The sequence below is a fragment of the Anopheles coustani genome, chromosome 3, assembly GCF_943734705.1.
Source record: "Anopheles coustani chromosome 3, idAnoCousDA_361_x.2, whole genome shotgun sequence".
Lineage (NCBI taxonomy): Eukaryota > Metazoa > Arthropoda > Insecta > Diptera > Culicidae > Anopheles > Anopheles coustani.
Genome location: NC_071288.1, coordinates 85,617,867 through 85,629,406, shown reverse-complemented (window position 1 = coordinate 85,629,406; position 11,540 = coordinate 85,617,867). Strand labels below are relative to the sequence as shown.

Below are 11,540 nucleotides of genomic sequence, written 5' to 3'. Positions count from 1 at the left end.
ATTTTGGGAGGTTTTTCTTTCACATTTCGTCTCGATTGACAGCTCATCGGAGAGGGTGAGCAGAAACAGTCCACATCGGTTTTTTTTTTGTTTTTATTTCAGGAGGAAAGCCAAATCCGTCCAATTGGAGAAATCCATAAAACATACTCATATTATGACACCTTATCAAACCGATACGGCACCTTTAGCAGCGAACGAGTTCCGTTCAGTTCAGCTGTACGTGGCAGATTCGCTTACAATAACGTCATCATATTCGTATATTTCCCTTCCAATCACAACTGCTCGACGAAAGAAACTTGCTTTTCCGCAAAAAGACGCCCAAATCGATTGGAAACGGCTTGCATTAGAATCCGGCCAAGGGGAAACGACGGAGAAGAGAACAAACGAAATGAAAAATTTTCCAAATCAAATTACACAGGCATAAGAGACCGCTTCCAAACAATGCTGCCTTTTTGATGTTTTGTGTGTTTTATTTGGGTATGTTGTTATCCGCCTCACTCCACTTGAACTGAAGATGAGAAGACAAGGTAAAACTAGTCGAATGGGTCTTCACGGTAGCTCCCTTATAAGGCTTGTCCATGCGATGTTCAACGCGTTTGTTACGCGAATAAGTCACCACCAGAAACTACCGTCAACAGACAAAAAGGAGAGAAAACATCCAGTTCCATTGACTTTCAGCAGCAATACAACAACAATGGGTTGGGCATGATTTATGCGAAGCAAGTTCTTCAAATTAATATCGTTCCGGTTTCACGGTGGAAATTGTGTCTATTGATTATCCTGGGCTCAGAAAGAAAGCGGTTCTTGCACTACGGTGTATCGGCTTTTTAAATTTGCACGCTCCTTAACGCACCACCACTTCGGTTGTGTGGTGTGTGGCTGCCGTTTCGATGCGCCTCGTGTCAATATTTTGAAAGGCCTCTAAGCCACCGTGAAGATCCTCCCAGGGTTTCGTGCGATTCGATGCGGTTGTTTCACAGCCCAGGTGACACGATTTGACGCTGCTCGCCCGTAAGGAATCGCCTGGAACGGAGTTTTTCACACTATGGTTTGTCTGTTTGGTTCCCGAGTGTCGAACTTATGTTAAACTTATGTATGCCAGGGCACTCAGTACAGTCATCACAACCATTCGTTTGTTTACCATTTCGGAGAAATCTTTTAATCAAAATAAAATAAATAAATAAATAGAATTTAGTTAAATTAGTTTGTTTGTTGTTTGTTGTTGTTGTTCTAACTTCTTTTTTGAAAAAATAAATTCATTATAATAAAAGTTGATGAGAGAAAAAAAGTTCAATTCGAAGGTATTCCTTCACTCGAAAATTCCAAGACACATAAATTTAACTTTCAAAATATAGTGATATCCAACTGTGACATTTTTTCATTCTATTACGAAAGTCGTTGTGTTGGCCCAAATTTGAAAAAAAATTCTTATGTGAGCATTTTGTGATACGTTGATCATTTTGCATACAGTTTGATTTGATCATTTTTTAATACAAAATTGCATAATATAGTATCATTCCTATTACTTACTTTTACTTTTTTCTTACAGCTAAAATGTAATGAAATATTAATGCATGCTTTAAGATAGACAGTTCGAACCTTATATTACATGTTGAATGTAAATATCGTTGAGTGAAGCAAGAAACTTCTTGCGTGACCTATTCATATCAACATCAACATTGTTTAGTTATGAATGCATTGTTCATAGAAACACAAATTCACGCTAAATAGACTATCTTTCCAAAATAGAATTACCTTATCATTTGTTATACTTATTTTATAGTATTTGTGATTTAATATGTTGATGGATCGGAAAGGAATAGGAGGAAACTTTTTTAAATTGAAAATTGGAAAACCCATTCTTATGATTGTTCGTAGGTGTTGCTCAAAACAAGAACATTCTTATTTGTTTCTACCAGATACATGCTACAATTTTCACACCTTGCCAAATAAACTATCCACACGAAGGACATAGTTGCAGGCAGTATCCTCCTTGTGTACCGTAATTCCTTCCTTTAAAGGGAAAAAAAACTTACTACATCGCTTCGAAATACACTGCCAGCAACACGTATTTTAAAAACTGTCAATCGTCAACCCTTTCGCCGGAATCCTTACATTTTTATTTTCAATGCCATTTTGCAATGCGACTGCGGTTTTACAAATGTGTGTGTGTTTGTGTTTTTCGCCTTCGCTCTCTTTCGAACCTGCATTCTTCCTTGCTATCAAACAGACGTACGGTGTGACATGACCAACAAAAAAAATGGCAAGGATTAAACACACATCTAGCGCAACGTTAAAACGGCTGGAGGGAAACTGTGAAAAAAGAATGCAACGTTCGACCGCAAACCGACACTTGTTTGCGCGCGGACACAGCGGATTGCAATATCAGTTGATAAAAACTTGTCGATATATTGATTGATGATGTCGTCAAGCTGCAAAACAATCAAAAAGAATTTTATGTCCCGGCCCCAGAAACCGACCGGCCGAGATGGTGTCCCGGCGAGGGTCGGCCTCGGTCCCAATCACCTTCGCGACGCGGCTCGAAACGATGGCATTTGGCGATTTTTTTTGTTTTGCAATGTTTCGATGTTTATGCTCTGGAAAAAGTTGGCAACGCGCCTTTTCGGAACGCACCCTCGTGGAAGGCCGGTGGGTTGGGTGCGAGGAGAAAGAAATTATGTTCCCGGGTACAACTTCCAACTGCCAACGGAATTCTGTCACCGATAAACAACGCCCCGGGGCGAGAGTCCTCCGGTGGGGAACTTGATCAAAGCAGTAATACCAAACTGGATAGCCAGACTTGGAAGGGACAAGGGAGCGAACTGACGAACCGAAAAAAAATCTCATGCAGACACATCAAACTGGTCATCACCAAACTTGCCGTCGAGCTCTTCGCACCGGCCGACCAGCCGAAATCGAAAATGATTAAGCCCAAACGCGTTTCCCTGGAGGCCGCGAGGAAGCTTTCCGGATAGGTGCAGCAAAAATTCAATCAGCTCATGAATTTTGCAGAAACTGAACCCCTTTTTGCGTTGATTTCAGTTGCGCCGCGGAAGCTGGCGGACTTCGAGCCTTCGCCTCCGACACCGTTGCGAGCGACACATCTTTTCGGGACCAGGGAATCCAAGCTGAATTCGGCGGCGGACAACTTCACCATGATGCTATAAAAATGACTTATGGGTTAAAATTTGAAACACTTCAATCGCGCTTCCACTTTGAAGTGGTCCGCGTTCGGCCGTGACAAGCTGGTGGAGCTGGTCCCGGATCAGTTTTCCGGGACGTCAAATTGGAAGCTCAAGCTGTGGAAGCTGAAGGAGAAAGGATCTTCCTAACAAAAGATAGAAATAAAATATCAAACCGCGACGCGAGTTGACAACGAGGTCAAAATACACAAACAGAAACGAGACGAAGAAGACAAACACGCAGTAGGCTGTAAGATATGTTGAAAACGTCTTTATTTATTGATTCCTACGAAATTTTTCACCTGAAGTGATATCTTTATTATGTTGACCAGAATGCTAAAAATGCCGCCCTGTCCCTGATTCCTGCATTTGAGGGCGAGGAATTTCGGACCATTGAGGTTACCTTCTTTTCTGCAACTGTTGCACTTATATGAAAAAGTATTGGGATTCAAGGATTTTCCACGAGCTTGCAATGAAATGCAGGCAAATGTTTTTTGAAAGTGAGTAAAGGATATGAAAATATGAGAATGATGCAAATGAACTAACTGAATAGAGTTTTGACTTGTTCGGTTACCAAACGTTGCCTTCTCGTATTTTATGGGTTAAAATAAAAATCTTGGTCTTTTGGTCTGTAACTTCGTAATTTTCAAGATTTTTAGTGTATTTGCTGACTATCATTTTTGGGTTTTTTTTGTACCTCTTCATCATTTACACAAAAGCAAAAAAGATCGAATTTGAATTCTTTTAATTTTTTTATACAAAATGTAAAATGCTACTTCTAAAAAACACACATTACAGTAAACTACTTCTAAAAAACAATTTCATATTTTAAGGATCACAAATGTATGTAGGTCCTTAAACTTTTAGCTGCTCGGGGTCCCTAGAACGGTTATTTCATCTCAACTGGTCACAAATTATCATATTTTTTTAGAATGAAAGCAAGTTTTGTACATTTTATAAACGAATAGGTTTAATCTCAATTTACATTTTCTGTTTTTTTTTTCATTTTTCACCCTGTATTTTATAAGCACCGAATATCTTTATTTTGCTGAATGCTTGCGATGAAATTTTCCAAAATTTTTGAAACTTTTGCCCTATCCTTACCGATTCGATTAGTTTTTTTGACGTGGACGTTAAAGCAAAGTATAGTACTATTTTAATGGAAAATATTTTTTAAAAAAGCCATTTGTAAGTATTGTTTTGTTGCTTTTTCGCCATGTGCCAAACCCTCCTCTAGGGTGATCGTAAATCCATTTGACAGCTTGAATTTCGTTTCAAATTTTCGCACGTCTGAAGCTCATTCCGGGACAAAAGTGACAAAAAGAAAATGAAATGCTACAGTTATAAATATGCAATCGCCGCACTATAAGCTACGTTTGGCTCCACGAACAAGTGCTGCCTGTAATTGGGAGGCAACGAGTTCTTTTTCTTTCCTCGGCGACCCGTGCAGACATTTCCCCGCTCTGGCCTGTACCACGGTTATACCCCGTGTTCGATCCGTTTTCGCGCCCGTTTTTGTCTCCAGCCGGGCTCAGTGGTGTCGAGAGCGTCATAATCAGTTCGTCTTGCGCGCAGTTATGTTGCTTCCGCGGCCATACGCAACAGTTTTCCCACTGTGTCACCACTCACCCGAAACACGATTCCGTTTCGAAACGGAAGATGACGGCGACGGAACAGTTTTCTGGTTGATTAGGCAGTTCGTTTTATTTTTATCTGGTGTTTTATGCAATGGTGTGTTTCGGTTCACCTGATCTCGAACCAAATTCAATTTCGATGTCGGCACCATAATTACTTTTCCTATCCCTCCTACAATCCGGGATGTTGCTCATTTCATTATAAATACCTAAACGTCGGCCCGATCCACACTCATTGCATTTCGGTACGATTTGTTCGAAGACACGAAGGCCGCTGCAACGATGAAGGTAAGTTTTCAATATCATGTCGATGTCGAAGCCGTTTCCAGCATGTAACAAGGCAAATAAAACCCCATATCCATTTCAGCTCGAGCTGCTCGTGTTATCTATGTTGATAGTGATAAGTGCAGCGCGACTCAGGCTCAAACCAAGCCCCCGGAGAGACATCACATTTCCCCGGCTCGTTGAACGGCCCGACATCGACGAGCAAGAGCCAAGTGTCGTGGGGAAGCCAGAAGTTGAGGAAAAACGGCCCATGCAGATCGACCCACAGCCTGACCCAGCCGATAGCAATGCGGCCAAGCTGCGCCTGAGTGAAATGCGCCGGAAAAAGGTGAAGAAGGTGTCAGCCACTAGGGAAAACGAAACGACCCGGGTCACGAACAGCAGCAGCAGCATGGAGCGCAAGCTGCACACGAAAATCGTCCATGTTCCGGAGCCATTCGTCGTACACGTGGAAAAGCCGTACCCGGTGTACATTGAAAAACCGATTATCGTGGAGAAGCACATCCCGATAAAATTGTACATCACGAAGAAAGAGTCTAAACATCGTTAAAGAAAATTGTTGATTTTATTTTTACCGGGTGATCGCATTCAATGTTGCTCATAAATCTTCAAAACTAATATTTATTTTAAAATCAAAATCACAAATAAACTACCATGGAAAAACATAAACAAACGATAGTAAGACTCTTTTATTTGACGAATATGAAACATCCTAGCAGTTTATAAGCATGAAGTTTATAAGCATTTAAAAAAAACATGTTTAATAAATCCATCGATACGTGCTACCAAATGTCACCTTTTCATTTTAATATCTCATACTTTTATCTATAAGGTAAATTATCCTAAAATGAGTAGTTTCTCTTATGAAGTGAATATAATCTTAAGAAGAAAGAGAAATGTTTAAAACTGAAGAAACACAACGTTTGCAAGTAAATATGCTTATCACTTGCATCATCATTCGATCAATTCATAAACAATTTCTCGCCAACAAACTATAAAAACAAATAATAAATTTTACAAATGTTTGAACGTGTGTTATTAGAACTTCACCAAATCACATTTTAAATGTAGTTTTTTGGTCAGGCAACAAATATTGATTTATGTCCTGCATAAAAGCTCTTGATATCTTTTGCGAATGTTATTTCTTTTGTGTATGATATTTTTCCTGCTTCCATAATTTTTACAGTTGAACTTTTTATGATCCACTCATTTTGTCCTTTGTTTTAGGGTGTTCTCTCATTTCAACCTATAAAGCGAAAATAGACCAATTTACTGTTAGCTTCGTTTCATTGCTACAAGTTATTCTGTATAGCTTTATGAAATAATCCTTCCGCCGGTCCCCTGAATCCGAATGCCAAACAAATGCCACCCTCTTCGGTTTAATATTGAATCAACAAAACAAACAGTCACTTCGGCCATTCCTTCCGGCATTCCCGGTTGGCGTAAGAAAGCCGACGGCTTTGGACGGTCGCCTTCGCGGCACATACAAAGCACGAAACATTCCCGCTGTCACCGTGATTCGCAAGCTGAACCACCCGTCCGTGGCCCGTGTTCGGAATCGTCGCGCGGGTGGCCTGCCCATCGTCTTGTGCACCGGCAAGAAGTTCCGACAGGCGGACTGACCAGCAGTGCCGAGACCGGGCAATATTTACCCACGGAAATGCGATAAATATTTATTAGAAGAAGACACACAACGCCAAATATTCAAATCATTTGTTTGCGGATTGTTTTCCGCTAACGAACAAACGAATTTGCCTGCGATTATGTCCGCAAACTCCCATCGCCCGCGATCGGGGATAAGGTGTCGGCCGGTATCGATGCCGTCGGGGTGGACGTGGCCACCGTGCGGCCGACGTAAAACGACGCCCGCAAAACAATGTTCGGTCAGTCAAGCGTTAAACGCAAACCGTCAACACCGTTTGTGACCGCCAGCTCGGACCGGCGGAACGCGAGCGCGATAATTGGCCGCATTTAAAAGTCAAATCAGTCAGTTCGCACCAACGGTTTCGCACCGGCAGATCTGCCGCTCGGCATCCGTGCGCAATAAAATGTATATTTGCTATAAACGCATATCTATTAACCCTCGGAATGCATCTCGTGAAGTAAAACTGATTTGTAGGAACGTTGTGCGCATGATATTTATTAATTTTAAAGCAAGTGGGCGAGTTCGACTATGGTAATCAGATTCATTGTACTCGTCAAGGAAACACAGGGCTCAAGAAACTAAAAACTGGTTGAGATGACAAACAAAATAAATGAAGTAAAATATTAGACTAAAAAACAGTAATAATTTATTTATTTGTAACAAATTACATTTTATTAGTTATGCATAAAGAATACATGTCAACCATTCTTCGGACTTAATACCAACAACTAGAAATTAAGCTGCAGGGAAACTAACATGTAATCGACACATATAGACTTATTCTAATACTGAAATTAAGTTCAATATTCCATCTTGAAGAAAGGACACGGGGAAAGCATCTTTCTAAAATTATTTATTTAATTTTATCAACAAAACCATTTCAATAAGTTGAATTTAGCAATTTTGAAAATTGCGATTATTTTCGCTTCCAATCTGACACAATATGTTGGCACCACAAAAGGCTCCAAACCAGCACCGACACCGTGGGACGGTAGACGATGACAAATACTAAATTATTTGCTTGTTTTCCGACGACACTAACTCGACGAAACTCAACTTCCCGATACGAAACGGTACTCCATGTGCGCGAAACAGTGATCAAAGCTCCCCGTTCTGGGCGAGGGGATGACTCTACCTGAACTTTAGTTTTCGCCGGCATGGTGGACGAGTAGTGTGTGTGTATGTGTTTGGGTAGCAATAAATTTTCCGACAGTATCGATATCGGAACGGAATCGGAAGCAACTCTCTCCGTTGAACCTTTGTTTTCCACCATGGCCGTGTCTAACCGCATCCCTCGCTAGTCGTTCTTTATGTTGGCTATTTTTTCCCATGCCTGTGTGTGCCTCCATGTGAACTTATATAGATGTACACCCACCGGGAATGGGGGGGAGGGAGGAACACCAAGGGCAACAGATGCCACGTTCGGGCATGGAATCGAAACGACGACTTTCGCCGATACATAAGCCACAAGCTACTGAGAAAACGAACGGATACGCAAAAGGGTAGCAGACAGGGCAGCAGTAGTTACCTTAGTAGTAACAACAGTGGCAGTAACACCACCGTCCCGTAACCAAGTCGATCTGGACGAAGTCATCGGAGTCGTAGACCGAAATGAACCAATGTGAAGAAACTGTGAAGCGAACGAACACCTCATCCGAATCGAAGGCAAGTCCCTAGCTGGAGTACGATCAAAGCACATTATATGCTTGCTGCTGGCAGCGTAACAGAAGCCACCAACGTATATGAGAATTGTTCCTTTGACTATTTCTGCTTCGGTTGTTCTATTTGTTTATCGTTTGCAGTTCAAAGCTTGCCGAACGTCGAAAAAAACTTCGATCACACTCGCTGGAATTCCAACAGAATCATGTTTCTTAACAAAGAACATCACGAGTTACTGATTTCATTGTAAATAAAGAAGAAAATCGTCTATATTGATAAAACTCATAGTGGTCCAATTTAATTGTAAATATTTTTTAAATATGTTTGATATTGAAATATTTTGCTAAGACAACCTCTAGATTGTTTGAATTCTGAACAAAAGTTATAGCAAAGTTATTTTACACTCCTTTTTAATTTTTATATTTTTTTAAAAGATTCTCTGAAACTTATTAATTCTTATGTGGAAGGCGAACCTGAGACTTAACATTTATTTGTTAAGAAAAGTGTGCTACTTAGGAAATAAATAAAATTCTTTTTAATCAACAGCAAACTACCCAATTATTATAAGGTAAAGTTTCAAAAATAGATTAATGATAACATTTTATTTTAACGTGATGCTAGTAAATTTCAAAGAGCCTTTCTCAATTAGAGTTACCAACCTTTAAGAAAATAAGCTAACACACCTTTTTTCTGAACAATGTCAATTATTTCGTTCACCATAGTAAGAAGTCAAAGCGTTTTACAAACTGCTTTCAAACAAGGAAAGATAATACCCATTTATCTTCAAAGGAAAGAAAATATACTTTTACATCGGACCGTTGAGTAGAAGCACCTTTTATTGGAACAGAAAATGGAAAAAAACCCTCATTCCGAAGACCGTCAGCACACTAGTAGCTGAGTAAAATACATAGCCTGTAAGCGAGTCCGGGTACACCAGCAAAAGGTGGCCGTTTGCCGCTTTTGGACCCGTCCGTCGCATTCCTGGCCCCGAACAGGGAGTGGTTTGCACGGTTTCTATGGCAGCTGTTTTCGGTGGAAACTTTTCCGCCTCTTTTTCCCTGCACGCCGTGAAGAGACGGGTGCTCTCGGCGAGTAGCAGCGTACGAGAAACCCATAAAAGGTAACGATCCCAAGCTCCGATCTCCCCCCGCTCTGAACCACCCCTGGACACTCTTGGAATCCCGTGCCACTACGTGGATATTATTAGCTCTACTCAAAGAGCTGGCTGGCACTGGTGCTGCTGCTGAACTAGCTTGGCCCTGGTTGGGTTCTGGTTACATGTTTTCGATCCGTTTTTATTTTTTCTACTTCGAGCCGCACTCGTACCGGGATTGTACATAAACGGAAGCAACGCTTCACAAGCAACCCAAAAAGACAACCGGTCGCGGCGAGTTTTCTCGTCGTGGAAACTTTTTGGACTGTAATGGCGTCGACGCACTTACCGATACTATCGATGGCGAACAGCGACGACTAGTTCACCACTTTCAACTGCGGTGCTGCGTGTGTGTATTTAATTAGCGACAATGTACCGCCGTTCCGCCGGTACTAACATTGCAACAAGAGAAAAAGAACAAAAATTGTAAAAGACGCTGATGGACATTGAGCTATTCATAGTACTGTCCAAAACAAAACTTGAACTTTGTTTGCTGGTCTGTACCTTGTTGATGTTCCATAAGTAAAAGTGCTCGGTGAAAATTTTACTTCTATTTTTTTACTATTTCATCTCTACTTCTTTTAACTCTTGAGGATTTTGTTCGTAATTAATTGACCAAACTTTTTACAAGTACTACTTTCTTTTAAAGTTTATCATATAGTTTTTACAATTCTTTTGATGTCTAGTTTCGTTTCAATGATTATTTTTCAAAAAAATAGATTTTCTAAGATGTTTTTGTTTTCATAAGTCGCACGAGCCAATTTTCGTCACTGTTTTGCTATATGATAAATAATTTTCACATATCACAATAATTTCAAATAAAAATGATCGTAAATCTGTTTCGGTGTCACTGTGAATCGAAACACCAGTTATTAATTCAATTATTTGTACCCAGAATCGTTAAATAATGACTCATTGGCCTCACGAAAGCTCAGCTCACATAAAGTGGGAACAAGTTTGTAACAAACTGTCCAAAAGATTCATCATCTATCAAATTTGCTTTTTAGCATGATTTGCTCCAAATTATTTGTTCTATTTTACATTTTCGCAAAAAAATTATTTTGGTACAAGTTTATTACAATTCGTCTGCAATTGTTCTATGCTTGATTATCTATCAAATTTAGCAACACATTTTATTGTGCAAAGAAATAGTAACGCTAGACCAAGATAATACAGTAGATAATGGCTTTTTATTTCCCTTTGTGGTTGTTTTGTTATTTGTTCTTCATTTCTCGTAACACTCCTCCAACACAATGACAAATTCGTTTTGATGGAAACATGTGCGTCAGTTCGAGAGCGGTAGCTCGTTCTTTACACGATTTAACAACATTTCAAGATTATCGTAAGATGTCCATCTATTTACTAGAGACAACTTCCAACATAACGTGTCTTGGCACTGGGGCTCTAAATTCTTCCGGTTTGGCAAATTAATCATCCTAATCTCTTTACCGAGGTGTGGGACACATAATAAAACGACCATATCACGATCAAGATGAGCAGCTGACGCTGAGCCGTGCCAAGGTGACTCCTTTCCGTCCCAAGGACTGTATTTTTGTGCGCGTTTGCTCGTGTCGATAAATTCTCCTCTCAAGCGGCTCCTAATCTCCCAGTCTCCGTTAGTACGGAGTGTTCGAAAATCTGATAGAGAAAACTTCTAATTGCAACAATTAACCAAAGACTGACGACACTGGGCCTAACTTTTCCCTCAAGACACAAGTGGGGCTTTGGTGAAGTGAACTGCACTCGGAAGTCTGCCAAGAAGAAAATCTTATCTGTTCAACAAACACCCCGCAGCCGACGCTCTGTCGACACCCTTTTAATTCGAAAGCCGAAGTAATCGGGGTAGTAGATGGGCGTTTCTCCTGCTCATCCCACGTCCAACCGTCGTTATGTCCAAGAAGCATGTGTGAGCAATAAATCACATTTACACACATCCTTTAGAGCTAGTTTATAGCGATCCGCTCGTCTGCTTCGCTCCTTGC

At 40.5% G+C, this 11,540-nt stretch overlaps 1 protein-coding gene across 1 annotated transcript; it reads left to right on the top strand.

Moving 5' to 3' along the window:
• Positions 1–5,098: 5,098 nt before the first annotated feature.
• LOC131268363 (uncharacterized) lies at positions 5,099–5,651 on the top strand. Its single transcript, XM_058270811.1, has 2 exons — positions 5,099–5,104; positions 5,184–5,651. The coding sequence occupies exons 1-2, from the start codon at positions 5,099–5,101 to the stop codon at positions 5,649–5,651; spliced, it is 474 nt and encodes a 157-aa protein (XP_058126794.1).
• Positions 5,652–11,540: the final 5,889 nt, after the last annotated feature.